Source organism: Chanos chanos, chromosome 2 (assembly GCF_902362185.1).
Source record: "Chanos chanos chromosome 2, fChaCha1.1, whole genome shotgun sequence".
Taxonomy (NCBI): domain Eukaryota; kingdom Metazoa; phylum Chordata; class Actinopteri; order Gonorynchiformes; family Chanidae; genus Chanos; species Chanos chanos.
In genome coordinates, this window is record NC_044496.1 from 31,465,055 (window position 1) to 31,484,569 (window position 19,515).

The following is a 19,515-nucleotide window of genomic DNA, read 5'->3' on the forward strand; positions in this document are numbered from 1 at the left end:
ATAGCTCTGTTTGCTTTGGTTAGGATATTGACTCATGATTGGCCCTGTATCTCTGTTGTGAAAGGAAAAACATGCTGTAATATTTATTTAGTATACATAAGAATTAACAGAAGTAGAGGGAAAAGCAGAATGCACCATGGTTAAGCACAGACTGCTGCTGCACTAGACTGGGGCTCAGCAGGACTATAGACCTGACGTTTACCTAGTGCAGCATTGGCCAGTGTGGCTTATCCCAGAACATTGGCATATGAAGATGTGTTGGAGAGAGTGGACATATTCTCTGTTCATTCTGCATTTTCTTGTCTGTTGGTACAAAAGAGTGCAGATACTTCTCTCATGTACGAGCACATCTCTTGTGTGGTCCTTAGTAAATGTTTGACCACTGAAGTGTGTGTGTGTGTGTGTGTGTGTGTGTGTGTGTACATGCATGCATTCGTGCATGTGCCTGCAAGCGAGCGTATGATAACTCTTGCTGTAGTGTACTCATTGTAGGGGAGTGTGGCAGACCCAGTTCACACCCAGGGAGAGTTGTGTGAGTTAGGATGGACTGTGTTATCAGACTACCAGTCATTAGTGTGTGTCCACAGCTTCAGCAGGGCCCAGAGAAGCCTTGTAACCCCAGAACAGAGCTACACAGTGTCGCATTGCTACTTCACACAGAGAACCCATTTAACACCAGAATCAACCTAAGCTGAATCACCTTACTTCTTCATGCAGGTGATAATCATGATGCTAGTCCTGGTCTAGGGTACCATGCAGTGGAGCTCTGTCTGCTGTATAGTACATGCATGCAGAAAAAGGTTTTATGTTTGTAAGTCGATGTAAGACTCCAGTGTGTCAGTGGACACAAGATTCTAATGTGCCTTCTCTCATGTATGATGACAGTGAAACCCTTAGCGTTATGTCATTGGCTGTTATGGCAGGTCTTGGTCTCATGGTTTTTATTGTTATACAAATTACAGCATTATGGGAATGGGAGGAGGACCCTGCTTTGTTTAATAGTGGGTCATATTTACAATAATTACAATTACAGTGTTAATGTGCCATAAATTTATCTGCAAAACAGGCAAAGATATGGTAGATTTACAATATATGTTTACAGTGCTTGTATTTCTTGCCTTACATTAAATGGAGAAAGACATTCATTTGTCTTTTTCTATAATCTATCGTTGCTTGTTTTTTTGTTGTAGTATTCCCCACATAATGTGTTAGCACTCTGGTGTTCCAATTCAACAATGTAGTAATGTGCAGATTTCTACATAAAGTATGTTATGTTTATTTTGGAGCATTTACAGTGATAAATGACTGCAAAGTCCCAGAAATGGGCATTTTAATAAAGACAAGCTGAGCTGTCACACTTCACTGTCAGAGTATGCAGAAGAACTGAGTAACCTAAGGCTATCCACTACTGCACTGAAAGATTTAAACATATAACACTTAGTTTTAATGTTTTACTTTACCCTCAATTTAAATAACATATTCTCAAAAGAACAATCAAGGAGTGAGGATGGTTAGAGTGTATTTGCATATTATACATTAATGTGATTAATGGTATCAAATGGTATTGAGACTGCTAACATTTTTTTAATTGACTTACACATAAGGCGCTTTCGAACCGAACAGTTCTAGGGTCTCATTTGATAGGAACTACTCCCCTGGGGAGCTTCTAGGGCTTTTTTTCTGTTTGCATTCGCACCGCCATTAGGAACGCTGAAGTGACGTAAGCCGGCCGACGGTATAGCAGCCAAGAGCTGCTGTTTACACTAACCAGGATAGCGGCACATTTTTAAGTACAAATTTAATGACTTTTAAGACCTTTTAAATACCTCCAAAGGAAAAAAAAATACCATTACTGCGGCAAAAGAAATCGACAAACTAGACTATAGTATAGCCTACACAATTAATGAGTTTTATTGAATTTGAATGACAGAAATATTGAGTGCACATTAGATAACATATAACTGCCTTCTCATTAACGAAAATAAAACCGTATGGTGATAGACCCAGTCCAATGCAAAAATAAAAGGCCCCCTGCATTTATGCATTTACCACAGCAGTAGCAGTGATTGACTCGATGGGCATAGTACTTTTCGGGTGCTATCGCTTGTGCCTGACGCTTTCTCGCAGCATCGTGTTTTTTTGTTGTTGTTGTTTTTTTCCCTTTTCCCCGCCGCAGCGCTCAAATCGTAAGCTAGATAAATACATTCTTATTTTAGGTTAAAATGTGGATCACAGCCACACAAGCGGACACACAAGCACCTACAAAAGCGGAGTGTACACTACCTCTTCAATGTACAAATATATATTGGACGTTGCAGAAATGGTCATTGTTGGGGGATATAAAATATCGGTAAAATAAAACATAAAAACCATGTCTCCCCTCCCACAATTCCAGACATTTTAAGACATTTTAAAACATGAATATCAAAAACTAAATGTAATACGTTCTAAGACTTTGGCTGTGTCCGAACTGGCATACTGCATACTAGCCTAGTATACACTGCGTACTGCACACTACTTCACACACTAGTATACAGTATGGTACGCAATTATGAGAACTTTCGTGTAGCGTAGCCTACTACACGTTCGCTATCGGTTGGGCTATCTGTTCTGTTAAAATCGAACAACACACGACTACCACAAATATGTATCAAAGGTAGTCCTATAAGAAAGCGTATGAAGACTTATTACACCAAAATATGCAACTGATACATTTATATTCGGAACTGCAGCTGCAGTTGAAGTTGAAGCTGGTTCTGTCGCTGTCCGCCATGTTTTTAAAATGTTTTGACAGCTGGAAATCACCGCGTTGCTTCATGGGATGCAGTAGTCGGCAAAGTGAGTTCGGGATGTATACTAGAAATTTTCGCCAGAGTAGTACGTCATCCGGGTAACTGTCGTGTAGTGCAAAATTTTTATTTTTCACGTACTGCATACTACTTACTACTTTTACGTCATAATTAGTATGCGAGTAGTATGCAGTATGCCATTTCGGACACAGCAAGCGTTTATGTTTTGCACGGATCTTTAAAAATGGCGGTTGCAATCATCGTATACCTGCGTCTGGACCAATGGCTGTACGCCTATAGGTGCTTTCGGACCGAACAGTTCTAGGGTCTCATTTGATAGGAACTACCCCCCGGGGAGCTTCCCCTAGAACTACATACGTTCTAGGGTCTTTTTTCTGTTTGCATTCGCACCGCCAGTAGGAACGCTGAAGTGACGTAAGCCGGCAGACGGTACAGCAGCTAAGAGCTGTTGTTTACGACTAACCATGGATAACTGCACATTTTTAAGTACAAATTTAATGACTTTTAAGACCTTTTAAATACCTCCAAAAGGAAAAAACATGCCATTACCGCAGCAAAAGAAATCAACAGACTACAGTATACACAATTAACCAGTTTTATTGAATTTGAATGACAGAAATATTGAGTGCACATTAGATAACTGCCTTCTCATTAACGAAAATAAAACAGTATGGCGACAGACCCTGTCCAATGGGAAAAAAAGTCCCCCTGCATTTATGCATTTACCACCGCAATAGCAGTGAATGACTCGATGGGCATAGTAGTTTTCGGGTGCTAGCATAGCGCTTGTGCCTGACGCTTTCTCGCAGCATCGTGGGGTTTTTTTTCTTTTCTCCACCGAAGCCCTCGAATCGTAAGCTGGATAAACACATTCTTATCTTAGGTTAAAATGCGAATCACAGTCACACAAGCGGACACACAAGCACCTACCGAAGCGGAGTGTACGCTACCTCTTCAATGTACAAATATACATTGGACGTTGCAGAAATGGTCATTGTTGGGGGATATTAAATACCGGTAAAATAAAACATAAAAACCATGTGTCCCCTCCTACAGTTACAGACATTTTAAGACATTTTTAGACATGAATATCAAAAACAAAATGTAATACGGTCCAAGACTTTATATTTTGCACGGATCTTTAAAAATGGCGGTTGCAATCATCGTATACCTGCGTCTGGACCAATGGCTGTACACCTACGTCACAAGGTTCCTATTGCGCTGCGAAAGTACCTACCCTGAAGTAGGAGCTAAAAAAGCCCCTCAAAATGGCGTTCTAAGAACTATCATCGTTCTAAGTTCCTACGGTGCGAACACACGAAAAAGGGGGTACTTTCTACAACAGTTCTAAGAACTGTGGAAAAGTTTGTCAGGTGCGAAAGCGCCTATAGAAGAACCTGACATTCAGTGTGATGATGTGCTATAGCTGAAGAATCTTTAGTTTAATAAAAATACAGAGTCACTCTAAACAGCCCAGACCCTGTGCACTGCCTTGTGTGTTCAGTGTGCGCTGCCTCGTCTGTTCAGTGTGGGAAGTTGCTCATCCCACAGTGAGAGCACTGGGATGTCCCTGTCAAAAGACCAGGTTCTTCTGGACTTGATTGCAGCTGCTTTGGCAGGTCTTTGATAGTCTTGAGCTTGTTCTATGTGAAATGTTGTGAAATCAAATGTCTTAAATGTTACATGATGTCTCTGTCTCTTTCTAACTTTTCAAAGTTCAGAAAAGTGCCTTCATTTCTTTAAAATGTATTTAAAATGTAAAAAGGCATGGCATATTGTCACTTCACATCTTTTTCCAACAGAGGCTTTTCTGGGCTATGTGGAAGTCTTAGTTAAAGACTGTTGGAAATGAATCCACACGTTTAGATTGTATGTTGCTCTTGTGGTTTCAGTGCTGGCTAACTTTCGCGCCACTGTCCAGCATGGGCTGCCACTGGAGATTGGTGATACTGTTCAGATTTTGGAGAAATGTGAAGGTAAAGTTTAGAACCGCAATAATACCTGCCACCCAGACATCGGTTGAATTCCTGTTTACCAAAAGAGTATCTAAGATTGGGTCAATACACACACCGAGTGGGGTACCACACTCACTACTGTGTCTATGCTTAAACAGTGGTGCAGTTAGGCTCAGCAGGACTAAATTAAGATAAAATGTTAATTTTTTATGTTCCACTAATATGTGAAAAGCTAATGATTTCATTTTAGTAAAAGACCATCTGTGGTTGTTTTAACTGTTCGGCATATGAGGAGCTGTAGTCATCCTGGAGACAAAGCATAATTTTATTTTTTCAGTGGAAACAACCATATTTTAGGAACTGAATTAAATTGTCAAGCTGTTGTCAGCTCAGAAGCCAAGACATTTAAACAGCTTTTCTAAATGTATTGCTAAATGTAATATCTGAATGTATTGCATGAGAGCTATAGAGTGGCTGCCCTGCGACAACATGTTGAGCATAATATTTCTATGGTCCTAATGAGACATTACTACACTCATAACTGGCCAAGATTTAATTTTTACATTAACTCCTGTTGTACTGTTGATGTGCAGGAGCCTTCCTGAGTCTCAAAAAAATTAATTAATTAATTTAAAAAAAATACAATACAGTCATGTCTCTTTTCTGTCCCAGCTCAAACATTACACACGTGCTTATAACCAGTCAAAATGCGGCTGTTGTTCTTCTGTCTCTGTAGGATGGTACAGAGGGTTCATTATAAAGAATCCAGCAGTGAAGGTGAGTTAAACAGCTATGTCTTGCTCACGTTTGTTCAGTTAACTCTGCCCTCTTAGATGCATAGATTCGTAACAGAAATCCCTAATGTTGCCGTGGTAATGGCCTCTCTTCCATGTGATTTACATTTAAAGTAATGTAAAAGTAATGCTGGTGCTACCTCTGTTCTTATTCTGCTTGATCTGAGTGCAGCATTTGACACAGTTGATCACACTATATTGTTAAAGTGCTTGGAAAACCAAATTGGCATTCGTGGCCTGGCGCTCTCTTGGTTTAAATCTTATCTCTCTGAGAGAAAGCAGTGTGTCCACTATAATAATGTGACCTCTGAATACCACAAGCTTAACTATGGTGTTCCTCAGGGATCAGTCCTTGGCCCTCTTCTATTCTCTATTTACATGCTCCCTTTGGGTGACATTATTCGTAGTTACAACATTAACTTCCATTGTTATGCTGACGATACCTATCCAGCATAATGACCGCTCTGAATTGGCTAACCTTGAGGCATGTCTTTGTGCTATTAAGGGTTGGATGTCTTCAAATTTCCTGGTGCTTAACGCAGGCAAGACTGAAATGCTGGTCATTGGTCCCCCTACGCATAAGCATCTTTTTAGTGATCTAACTCTAAATTTTGACAATTGCATCATCTCTCAAAACTCTTCAGCTAAGAACCTTGGTGTGATTTTTGACTCTAGTCTCTCGCTAGTCACTCATATCAAGAACACAACCAAAACTGCCTTTTATCACCTCCGTAACATTGCTAAAATTAGGCCCTTTCTAAGTATGGCTGATGCAGAAACCATTGTTCATGCATTCGTCACGTCTCGCCTCGATTACTGCAATGTTCTTTACTCCGGCCTGCCTGCCTCTAGTACCAATAGTCTTCAGCTGGTCCAGAATGCTGCTGCTAGAATTCTGACCCGAACAAAGAAGTTTGATCACATTAGCCCTGTCCTGGCTTCCCTTCATTGGCTCCCAATTCATGCAAGGGCAGATTTTAAGGTCCTCTTATTGACATATAAAATTTTACATGGGCTTGCGCCCTCCTACCTGTCTGGCTTAATTACACCCTATAACCCACCTTGCACCCTGCGCTCTCAAGATTCTGGATTATTAGTCATTCCAAGAGTTAAAAAGAAGTCCGCTGGCAACCGAGCCTTTTCCTACTGCTCTCCCTTCCTTTGGAATGGTTTACCTAAAGAAGTTAGAGAGGCAAACTCTCTCAATTCCTTTAAAACAAAACTAAGGACTTTTCTCGAACTTATGCATGATATAATTTTGATTTGACTTTGTTATAGACATGTAAAGCCCTTTGAGACTATAAATAGTGATATTGGGCTCTAAATAAATATTATTATTCTTATTATTCTTCTTCTTATTATTATATAAAGTTGTGCTCATGTGATCTCTCCACAGGGGATATTCCCATGGTCCTACGTTCACCTCAAAAATGCTCACATTAAGAACAAAGGGTAAGAGGCTCGTTTTCCTTCCTGTTTTGCACCCGGTTCAAAACCTTTCCACGCCATGTCAGAAAAGGTGTTGGGAAGCAAATAAAGGCAAGTTCATAGGAATTCTCACAGGAATACTTACTTGGATACTGAGGATAAATTTAGGGAATACTTACAGGAATACTGAGGGAGTATCGAGGGAATACTGAGGGAATGGTGTCCTTAGTGCGCTTTTTCTGACAACGCTCTAAAAACTACGCTAGTTTGTCATAACTGTCCATAACATCGGTGGGATATAATCTAACATAACTGTCCATAACATTGGTAGGCTTCAGGAGATTTGATGGGTTATGTTTCAGAGTTAAAGTCATTGTTTTTTTTGGAAAAACAGAACACAGACATGAAAGCTATGCAGAGTGTAGAATTTAATTGAATGTATACCCTTGATTGAGGAAGATAGCTGGTTCCCTCAGGTGCTGTTGCCATGTCACAGTGCAGTTGCCTATAAATATTCAGGTGGAGCTTAGTGAAAGCAGTGTTCTTCAGCCATGTACTGAATGCAATACTAAAATCATTTTAGCTTTTGGAGAAATGTTAAGGGGCTGAATGAAAATGAGTTTTATCAAACCAAGTTTCCCGGTGGAATTCTTCACATCCAAACTTTCTTCCTCTGAAAACAATACTCTCATGATTTCTCTCCTCCATCCCAAATTGGATCAAGGTGTGTTTTCTGGGCCTAGACACGCTTCTTATAATACACACTATGTGTAAAATTATGCTTATTGAATAAGGTTTCTTTAAGAGTTCTTTAGTCGTGAATGTGATTGGTTTAGATGAGGTTACAGTGAGTTTGACTGCAGCTATGATGAGTACAGACGTGGTTGTTACGGGTTTGGATGTGATTGTGGTGAGTGGCTCTGATGAGTGGATGTGATTGTGTCAAGCGGTTGTGATGTGTTTGGATGTGATTGTATCGAGCGGTTGCGATGTGGTTAGATGTGATTGTGATGAGTGGCTCTGACATGTGGATGTGATGTGTTTGGATGTGGTGATGATGTGTTTGGATGTGGTTGTGTTGAATGTGGATGTAGTTGTGATGAGTATGGGTATGACTGTGTAGAGTGATTGTGATGAGTTTGGATGTGGTTGTGATAAATGTTTGTGATGAGTTTGGATGTGGCTGTGATGAGTTTGGATGTGATTGCTGTGAGCTGTTGTTTGTTGTGATATATAGGCAGTTTGATTTTTGTGAACTGTTGTTGTTTGTTGTAATATACAGGCAGTTTGAGACAGTCATTCCGACTGAAGACTCTGTCCTCTCCGAGGTGACTGTCACTCTGCGGGAGTGGGGCACTATGTGGAAACAGCACTATGTGGTAATCATGGCTGTGTGTGTGTGTGTGTGTGTGTGCGCTCATGCGTGCATGTCTTTGTGTGTACAAGTGTGAATGTTTGTGTTTATGTTTTGTGGAAATAATGATAATGCAGTTTTCGTTAACCTGTGACTCACAGTAACTGTTATTATCTCTCCCTCTCTCTCTCTCTCTCTCTCTCTCTCTCTGTGTGTTACGGTACAGAAGAGGAATGGAGAATTGTTCCACAGACTGTGGCATGTAATGAATGAGATCCTGGATTTGCGGCAGCAGGTGTTGGTTGGCCATTTAACCACTGACCGGCTGAATGATGTTAAACAGCACATCACTGCACGGCTGGACTGGGGCAATGAGTGAGTATAGAGGATCGCACAAGCAAGCTGCATTAAAGAAACATTCATTTCTTGGCTCTATCCTTATTGATTGACATGATCACGTCTCTCTGACACTGGTCCTTGGAGTAGTGTTTGCCCTCAATATTTGTGTTCAAACACACAAACACACACACTCAGTGGAAGGCACATTTGTGGTGGAAAGTGATTCCCTCTTGCATTTGGCACAGGACTGAGGTGAGTAAATGCTGAGATGTGCATGGCATCCCTAGCACAGTGCACAGCATATGTTATGTTATGTTATGTTATGTTATGTTATGTGATGTGATGTGATGTGATGTGATGTGATGTGATGTGATGTGGTGGTGACCTGTGTTGGGTTGAGTTTGTACAATAAAGACCCAGATTGAGCCAGAACATAGGCCAGAATGGAGAGAGGAAGGCAGAGCTGACTAGCTCTCTCTGTCGCACACATGCTCTGCATGCCAGACGCTGGCTCTGAATCATTATTTGAATTCTGTTGTTTTTCACTGTGTTATTAATTTATGAATATGTTATGTTATTACATAACTCTACAGACTCAGTGTGATGAGACCAAAATGCTGATATAAGTTGTGATAGAGAACAGAGATGATACATAAGTGTCATACTGGGATTCACTGATGTGTGTGTAAGTGTGTGTGTGTGTGTGCATGTGTGTGTGTGAATGTGTGTGTGGGCACGTGTGTGAATGTGTGTGTGGGCATGTGTATGCATGTGTGCGTGCGCGTGTGTCCGTGTGTGTAGGCACATGTGTGTGTGCATGTGAATCTGTGCGTGTGTGTGTGTATGGATATCTTATGTGTCATGCGTTATTTGTTACAGGCAGCTGGGTTTGGACCTGGTCCCCAGGCGGGACTTCAGTATGGTGGACCCTGATGAGGTTAGCATCACAGAGCTGTACCGGCTGGTAAGTACCGCACACTTTACCCATGAATCACCACACTCCTGCACTAGCCACGGACTGCTCACTGTTGACATGGCAACCACAGCCCAGCTTGACACCAAGTCACTTTTTTTGCCCAGATGTTGTCAAAAGGCTCTATTCTACTCAACAAAAGCTGTACACACACACGCACATATACACCACCAGTCACCAATGCACAAGAAAATGATAGTAATTAAACACAACAGGAGGATGGTAAATGGTGTGTTAAAGGCTTGTTTGCAAACAGGAGATATATTTTCAATGCTAATGTGATCACACAGACTAACTCTTTTCCCTGTGTGCCATCACATGGTCTAGTCAAGGCGTTTTTTTACTTTGCTGTAACGTGTGGCCACTCTGAGTTGATCCATCACGGCTCCTGTTGGCCATCTCTTCCAGCACAGAAGGATAAATCACTCAGCCTCATCACTCAGACTGACTGTACAGCCATGTAATTGGTCCCTTGTTGAAAGATGAGAAAGATGTAGGGAAAGACATGGAGTACAGAGGGAAAAACAGAGGTAGAGGGAAAGCATTAGCGCCATCATTCTCATCTTGTTTTTCAGACACAGTGTCCTCAAGGGGATATATAACAAATGGGAACAGAGAGGAATTTTTTTAATTTTTTGAAGAGGAAGACTGAAAAAAAATGGTGACATCATTTAATGTGTAAGAGTGGTATTGTCCCTTTACCTCTGGCCTCCAGACATCCCATGTCTCAGCGGGAATACTTCAGTAGACGCCCCGGAGCGTGTGTTTATGGACTGTTTTCCCACTCTACCAGTGACCGCTTTACTGACCAGGATTTTATAATGGTTGTGCTACTCACTCCACCCAGCCAATTCTCACTGTGTCTACTGGCTCTTGTTAGATGGAGCGGAGACATCGTATGAAAGAAACTCCCCTGCAGGCCAACATGCATCACCTGTTTGTCCAGATAAAGAGTCTGATTGGCTCCAGCCTGGGGGAAGACCTTGAAGCGTTTGTCTCCATCTACGACAGCCGGGAAAGTCAACCAATCTGGTATGTCACAAAGCAATACTGAGTCAAGTAACAGTTTGATAGGTGAACCAATTCCATGTGAAACAAAATACAGACTCATGATGTCTTAGTTTGGTGACACCGAGACAAAGACACTGAGACAGCTTTAGGCATTTTCTGAGCTAGACCAGTAAATACTGGTTTCCCTGCACTGTTTCAGTTCTGAGAGGTAAATCTGCCCCTCTGTGAGTGAGTTATTCAGAGTACAGCATGTGCACCCATCACCTCTCTGATCTGGTGTCACATCACTACATATGACCAAACATTTATGAATTATGAAAAGACCTCCCAAACCCCCCTCCTTATATCTGTGAGACTGAAAGCTGCCCCTGTTTTTGTTTCTCTGATGTGTCTTCCTGACCTCTCCTCCCAGCTGAATCATGTCTCTCTGTCACTTTTCATTTCCCCTGTGCACAAGGAAGAGGACGAGGAGTTCCTCTGTCTCTCCATGATGAAGCTACACCCTCTGTGTAACCACTGAATATTTAATTGTTTTTTTCCTCCCTCTCTTCTCTTTGTCTTGCTATCACCCATTCTGGTGGGGAGCGTAAGTTTAGGGGTGTTGGGCTTGATTTGTGCCTGTGTGTGAATTATTCAGTTTGACCTGTTCCCTATGATATTTTGTTTGAGAGAGAGTGGGGGGAGAGAGAGAGAGTGGGGGGGGGCATCTCAGTGGAGCTCTCCATCTAATTGATGAGCATCCAGTACCATCGGAGACAGCCCAGATCTGTTCACCTGATTTACACACTCACACACATACACGAACACACTTAGTGCATGCTATGTTTGACATTAACTCTTTTAAGAAAACTGTCCACCTTCTCTTCTGTCTTCTCTCTCTCTCTCTCTTGCAGTGAGAGGTTCTTTGTAAGACTGAATAAGCAGGGGCGTCCCAAATGCCCAGAGCAGACAGAGAGGCAGTGTACCCTCTTTGTTGTAAGTATTCTGTCTGTGGGCCATAACAAGGCCGTGCTCTTGATCTGCTGTCTCCAGGCATTTCTTTGGTGCTGGAATGATGGGATATGACTGGCGTAATATTCTATGGGATTTGAAAAATACATTAAACCATATAACGACTAAAATATATCTGTCTAACATTTTACGCTTTGAATTGCGAGATGTGACTATTTGAGATTCCAAGGGGTTCAGGGTAGGGATGCACTGATCTGACTTTTTCAGTCCCAGTACCGATACCGTTACCTGGGCTTTGGGCATCGGCCGATACCGAGTACCGATCGGATACCAGTGTTTAATTAATAAGCTGTATGCCTCACTGGGATCATTCTTCTGTGTGTAAGGCAACATCAGGCTTGACTTAAACATTGCTTTCCTAACTTTATAAAACAAATGTAACAAATATGTATGTATATAACTATATATATATAACTGTATATAAAACTATATAGATAAATATATTTATATATTTACATATAAATTTACTTAATTGTTATTTCGCATCAAAATAATAATTAATTGTGCTCCAGCAACTTAAAAATCTTCAAAATGAACAGGAATTACAATTCAAGTGTAAACCTTTTAATGCAGCGACAAACTGGTCAGGAATTAAAATTCCAGTATAAAACAATACAACTGCATCAAATGAGAACGAAATGTAAACATTAAATCACAAATATAGCTGCAAGCAGCAATTCCAGGGTCCAAGCACAATTAAGCTAATTGCCCAGGGGTCTTTAATTTCTTGCACTGAAAGTTTGTGATGAAAATTTTTCAGTATATTTTCTCAAATGTTAGAAATGGGTGTGCTCAAGCATTCTTGGAGTTTGTGTTTTTTGACGGATTGCTTTCAAATTTGGGATATCTTATCAGTGAGGCCTGCAAGCAGCAATGCCGGGGCCAAGCAGCTCATAGGCACCATGTAGACTAGCAGTCAGAACCACCCTGAAACAAGACATCAGTCCATCACAGCGTGGGCACACTGACCCCCACTCTTAGAGCTTTAGCAAATTCCAAGTAAATGCACATAGCACTCTGACGGCCTGCAATAGAAAACCAGGGGAAAAAAGGATAATACCAAGATGGCTATAGAACAAAATGGACAAGACAGAAGGTTCATAATTTCTCAACTAGGGTCTTTTAATGTGATAACTCACAAGAATTTTGCATGAAATATCTGATTTTCTCTGAAGAAATTGGTATTTTACTATATTTTTACTTTTCTTCTGGTATAGCGCCCCCAGGTGATCAAATTTTGTGAAGCTTCGTGGGTAGTTAGTAATCCCCCTGGCAATGACGTGGACCAAGTTTGGGATCATTCCAACCAAGCACTGCTGAGATAAACTCACTTCCTGTTTTAGAGGCCACGCCATCAAAATTCATTGGACAGCAGTTGCCATATCCTTTGGCCTAGCAAAATTCTTTATAGAACTTTAGCTCAGATCCCTCTCTAGATGAAACATACCAAATTTGGTGGTGATTGGATCTATGGCCTAGGACTAGTTCGCAAAAGTAGTTTTTTTTTTTTTAATTCAAAATGGCGGACGATCCAATGTGGCAGATTTTCAAGAAATGGATCCATTCTCCTCAGCATGACCCAGGAAATAAGGTGACACAAAGATCACCACTCTAGGTCAAAAGGTTCAAAAGTTATAAGCAAAAATATACTGTGGAATTTGGCCTGTTGGTGGCGCTACAGCCAATGATGGAATGACACCGAATTTGGTGACTTGATACCTTTTATTGTGCTCTATGAGGGTGCCAAATTTCATCATGATCTATGAAGAGCTTCTATGGTGTGCCATTGAAAATGACTTATTCCAAGATGGCCGACAAACAAAATGGCTTACGGCTAGGGGTCATAATCTTCCAGTTAGGGCTTGATACTGTGATGATGCACAAGAAGTTTGGGTGAAATATCTGCTTTTGTCTTGGAGTTATGGGTATTTGAATTCAATTTTTTATGTTTGTGTGCTATAGCGCCACCATGTGGCCAAATTTCATGAAACTTGGTGGGGCCCCAGTATTCATCGTGTCAATGAATTGCACCAAGTTTGGGATCAATCCATACAAGCATTGCTGAGATATGCTCACTTCCTGTTTGGAGCCTTCGCCATCAAAATTCATTGGACGACAGCGGCCGCACCCTTTGGCCTAGCAAATTCTTTATACAACTTTTGGTCAGGAGATGGTGTGTACCAAATTTGGTGGTGATTGGATCAACGGTCTAGGACTAGCTCGCAAAAGTAGGTTTTTCAAAAAATTCAAAATGGCGGAAAATCTAGTAGGCAGAAATTGACGCCAATGGGTGCATTCAACTCGCCATGACCCAAGGATTCAGGGAAGAAAAGATCACAACTCTAGGACAAAGGATTCAAAAGTTATGAGCAAATTAAGTACCACAAAATTACCTTGATTTTTGGCCTGTTGGTGGCGCTAAAGGGATGGATGGATTGACCCCAAATTTGGTGCCTGGATACCTTGGACTGTCCTCTGTCAATGTGCCACATTTCACAAAAATCTACCAAGGGGTTCTAGGGAATGCCATAGACCTGCATGTGACGAAGTATAATAAGAGTGGAACTTACTAACAATTACAATATGGTTCCCGCAGCTTCACTTCTTGGACCCCTAAATATAGCTGCAAGCAGCAATGCTGGGGCCAAGCAGCTCATGGGCATCAGGTAGAAAAGGAATCAGAAGAACTTGTGAACAAGACACCAGTTCATCACAGTGTGAACAGACCCATTGTCATCCACTCTTACACACAAAAATCAACTCGAAAATCAACACAGGGCTTTTAAGGCCTGTCATAGAAAACTATTGAAAAAATAACGATATTAAGATGGGTGAAATGCAAAATGGTCAACCCAGAGAGTTCAAAATCACTCAACTAGGGTCCTCCACTTTAATAATGCTGAAGAAGTTTGGTTGAAATAGCCTGCTGCCATCTTAGAGTAATGGGAGATGTAATACATTTGTGTGAGTTTTTCTGGTATAGCGCCCCCACGTAGCCAAATGTTATGAATTTTGGTGGTTCTCCATCAAATCCCTCCCTAATGATGTGGACCAAATTTGGAATCAATCCAACTAAGCATTGCTGAGATATGCTCACTTCCTGTTTTGGAGGCTTCGCCATTGAAGTTCATTGGACAACAGTGGCCATCCTTTCCTAGCAAAACACTTTTCATTACTTTTACTCAGAGTGCTCTCTAGATGATATGTACCAAATTTGGTGGTGATAGGACCAACGGTCTAGGAGTAGTTCGCAAGAGCACAGTTTTCAGAAAATTCAAAATGGCGGACGATTCAATATGGCAGATTTCCATCAAATGGATCCATTCTACTCATCAGGATGCAGGGATTCAGCAACAGTAAAGCTTTCTGGGCTAAGTCAAAAGGTTTTGGAAGTTTTGAGCAAAAAATGTCCTCTAGAGTTTGGCCTGCTGGTGGCGCTACAGCCAATGATGGAATGACACCAAATTCGGTGCCTGGATACTTTTTACTCTCCTCTATGAAGTTGCCAAATTTCATCATGATCCACAAAGGAAAATCTAATAAGGCGGAATGGGTGCATTCAACTCAGCACAAGCCAAGGATTCAGGGAAAAATAGGTCACAAATAGGCCAAAGGGTTCAAAAGTTATGAGCAAAAATGTATCCAAAAAGTACCTCAATTTTTTACCTGTTGGTGGCGCTGGAGGGATTCATGGATTGACCCCAAATTTGGTGCCTGGATACCTTGGCCTGTCCTCTGTCAATGTGCCAAATTTCAGAAAAAATCCAGTTATGGGTTCTATGGGCTGCCATAGACTCACATGTGACGAATAATAATGATAATAATTATAATAATAATAATAATAATAATAATAATGAAGAATGTTAACAATTACAATAGGTGCCTGCGCCTTTGCTGCTTGGCCCCTAATAATAGTGAAAAACCCTAACAATGGACTCCTAAAAATCCGAACAAACACAATAGGGTTCCCGTAGCTTCGCTGCTTGGACCCCTAAAAATCCTCTAATAATCTGAGTGGAAACTCAGATGGTTCCAGTCACAAGCTAGGCTAAGGAGGAAGCCCTCATATTCAATGACTGTCAACGATTGCTCATCCAGAACAATTAATTCAAGTAACCTTTTTCGTTATTTTTGTCGCTTTCACACAAGTTTTTTGTGTCTTTGCAATGCACCCGACAAAGTTAACTGCTTCTTCGAATCATCCCCCTTTTTTGTTTGGTTGAACTCATCGTGTTCCTTGGCATGATACTCATGGAGGTGCTTGATAAAGTTGGTTGTTATATTTTGCAGTGCTACCGCCAGCTCACGAAACATTGGCTTAGCAGCAGGGTATACCCGTAATTGTGACTACCAGTTTTTGCTTCGTAAAAGTGATTAAAAACACACACACACAACAACAACAACAAAACGATAAATTCAAAACTTGCAGGTCAAAATGTCCAGTAATAATGCTCCTATAGAATGTAGCTATGACGAAGGCTATCCCTAAACAGGACAATTGTGTTTTCACCGCGAAACAGCAAGCTGCAAAGACACATTGGACACGTTTGATTTCAAATTGGCAGCAGAGGACATTCACATGTTACAGGTTACAGATGTTTCGTAATAGCCTACATTTTAGCGGTTGAGGTTTTGCTCCGTCATTACTGTTCATTTTGCTTAATCATTATAAGTTCATTAAACAGTCAAACTGATTTGAGGTCGTTGTCATTCTTTCGTCAACCTAGGTGTAAATTATATTTGCGTTTGTAACATAGACTGTTATTGAAACGTGACCGGTAAATTTGAAATTTGTCTGGTAAAGTGAATTACAGACAAATTTGAAAGGCAAGCAAAAATCCTAGCGGAAACTCCACTTTGCAGATATTGGAAGTGGCTGTAGAACTTGTTGGCATAGCAAGCGTGATACCTACGAACTGCTGACCCTGTGTTGTTCGCTCCCTCCATGCTATGTTAGCTCTCCTTCTAGCAAACTGTACAGGTCTACCAGCACACTGCTTTTAACGACACGCACTTCGACTTTAGCGTAGAATAACACTGAATCGAACTGAATAGATCCCATTGTCACCGATACCAGCTATTTGAGTCAGTATCGGACCGATATCAGTATCGGATCGGTGCATCCCTAGTTCAGGGGAGACTGAAAAGTTAAGAATTTGTGTCTTGACCTCACTACCCACTCTCACAATGGATCAATTTGATTACACGTTTTTCCTCGCCTCTCTTGACTCCTGAAGGCCAATTCTTTTGGTTCCTTTGGAAATCCACAAGGTTGGACCTCACTCTTGCAGTTGGCTGATTGACTGGATCCCTAAGAGAAGGGTTGTTAATGATGGCATGGTGAAATGAATGAAACATTTGTCTTTTTCTTTAAGGATTTGGGGAGTAGCGATCTACGAAAAGATGTGTATGTTGTAGCTCATATTATTAGACTAGGTAAGAGTGAGTGGACTGGCAGTGTTTTTGCTCTCAGTGATCTGTCATTATGTCTAGCCTTCTCTGTCATAAGAGTGAGCTTGGTCCTCCTGTAAGACATGACCTCCTGACGTGTCACCCAGGCAAAGCCATCTCATTACTTGCCTATAGGCATAATGACAGAGCACCTCAGGCAAAGTGTTAGCTGTGTGCTTTCTCTGAGTGTTACCAGCCTTGAGTAACTGTACTGTCACTGGCTGTCCAGCTGCTCTCGTAGCTGTGTGCATGTTATACATCAGTCCTAGTAGTCGTTATAAGTTGTATTGTGTTTGTTTGTTTGTTTGTTTGCATGAATTCATATCACTGTACGGTGGTAAATGTTTGCATAATGATGTATTATCACACCTGTGTGTATGTCACAGCATTGACTTTAGTGATGTTTTTAATTCAAATGTTCTGCCATAAACCCACATAAGGCTTAGATGTAAAATTATAGCATTCATAAAAACTGCACTTCAAGATGTTACGAAACCGTTGTTTAGCATCCGTGTGGACACTGTACTGGATAATATTTTGGTGTATAGAACAGTAACATGTCCCAACCTCATATTACAGTCATATAGACACAGATTTACCTCTTAGAGCATTAGGTGGTGTTTATGGCAGGAGATTGTGACGTGATTGGTGTTGCAGTGCGGTTCTGTTTAAGAGTGGGCGGGGCAGACTGTTCTGTGTAGCTCTGTGGTGGTTATGATTGTGTTGACAGGCCGTATGGTGGCGGGAGAGAAGAAGGGTGTGTCAAACACTCAGTACCGGCGTCCGTTTGGCTGTGCCGTCATCAGTATAGCTGACCTCCTGACCGCCGACTCAAAGGATGATCACCTGCTCAAGGTTTATTCGTAAGTCTGTGACCCTGTCCTGGTCTTGCCCTGACCTTGACCCTAGATAAATTATTGTCAAACAGCTTTGTAGGATTAATCAAATGTCCAGGAAGTTTGATATCAAGACAGAACACATGGAGAGTTCACACACATACACAGAGTTCTGTAGAATTCTGATTCCACAGTTATTTTGCATAAAGGATCAGTCCTTTGAACAGTTACTGTGAAAGTCTGTGTAATGGATTGATTTAGTTACTTTTGGATTAAATGCATTTGGAAAGTGTTGTGTCGTCTTTATGACCACTGAATGCTGTTGATGATTTCTCAAATATGAGCAGTACTTTCCATTTGGGAATATTATTTTATATGAACATTATATGAAAATGCTGGCAATTACTCTCACCTGTGCCTGCTAGACACTACAATTACTGCTTTTTCAGATGTATTTATGCATATCGGGCAATATTAAGTATATTAGCCACAACCAAAACTACAACCAAAACCCCATCACATGTATTCAGTTTGTCTTATTGGAATTGTGCTTTGTTTGTACAGATGCAACACAGAAAATGAGTGGTACCAAATTCATGACAACATCATTCGTAAGGCAAGCTCCAGGTATAGTCACGCCGGCTCCAACACTGGTAAGTCCGTATACACATTATATCACAAGAACACATGATTATCTACTTAGCTTTGAGTGATTTGATGAGTAAGTGTGAAGGTACAGACTGTTTAGAGGAAAGAAGACCTTCTCTGGTATTTTTGTTTGAATGTTGAGTGAAGAGATCAGTACAGACCAAGCCTTCTCTGTGATGGGGATGCTCTTTCACATATGGGGAAAATCTGCTCTCAAGTAGATATTTCCTCACATGGTATAAATAGCAAATTTTTCTCTACAGGCTCTCTTGGCGAAAGGTGACAGGTATGGAGTAGCTCTCACTATAACTGCAAACCTGCAGCAGAAGAGTGTTTGATTTAAAGGAATGCAATGCTGCTTTTTACAATCCCTATAGACAGTAACAATAACATAAGCAGACAAACCAATTGCTAAGCAGCATGCTATTGTTAGTGTTAATAACATTGTTGTTGATAACATGTTTTCGTTAGTGGTGATAAGATGACGTTGATATCATGTTATTGTCGGTGCTGATAAGATGGTATTGATAACATGTTATTGTTAAGCCAATGCTATCTGACACTGACCTAGTTTCAGACATTGTATGTAGGGGAGCATTCCATATCAATGCTTAGATGCATATGTGGTTATAATGAATTACAAATGTGCTAAGTGTCATGAGTACATTTAAAATCTATCGCTCCACACAGACACACTGGACAGTCTTTTAGTCTCCGGTCTAAACACTGCCTGGACAAAGAGAATCTGGTCGAATGCAAAACTGGTCTAAAATTGTGAGGACTGACAGGCCAGGACCCAATTGCAGACCCAGTGAGGTAAAACTAGGCTCATTAAAAAAATCAGGAAGCAATCTCAAAAACAAAGTCCAGTCCAAGGTCAAAGCCAGATATCCACAAAGCAAACA

At 41.0% G+C, this 19,515-nt stretch overlaps 1 protein-coding gene across 1 annotated transcript in view; it reads left to right on the forward strand.

The window, feature by feature from the left end:
* The first annotated feature begins 4,374 nt into the window (after positions 1 to 4,374).
* dock4a (dedicator of cytokinesis 4a) overlaps positions 4,375 to 19,515 on the forward strand; it is a 61,557-nt gene continuing 46,416 nt past the window's right edge. The window contains exons 1-12 of the mRNA XM_030765241.1: positions 4,375 to 4,429; positions 4,703 to 4,786; positions 5,502 to 5,542; positions 6,956 to 7,011; positions 8,270 to 8,366; positions 8,568 to 8,716; positions 9,560 to 9,644; positions 10,534 to 10,685; positions 11,558 to 11,639; positions 17,051 to 17,111; positions 17,857 to 17,989; positions 18,527 to 18,615. Coding sequence (XP_030621101.1) covers positions 4,375 to 4,429; positions 4,703 to 4,786; positions 5,502 to 5,542; positions 6,956 to 7,011; positions 8,270 to 8,366; positions 8,568 to 8,716; positions 9,560 to 9,644; positions 10,534 to 10,685; positions 11,558 to 11,639; positions 17,051 to 17,111; positions 17,857 to 17,989; positions 18,527 to 18,615 — 1,084 coding nt within the window. The remainder of the gene's footprint in view (positions 4,430 to 4,702; positions 4,787 to 5,501; positions 5,543 to 6,955; positions 7,012 to 8,269; positions 8,367 to 8,567; positions 8,717 to 9,559; positions 9,645 to 10,533; positions 10,686 to 11,557; positions 11,640 to 17,050; positions 17,112 to 17,856; positions 17,990 to 18,526; positions 18,616 to 19,515) is intronic.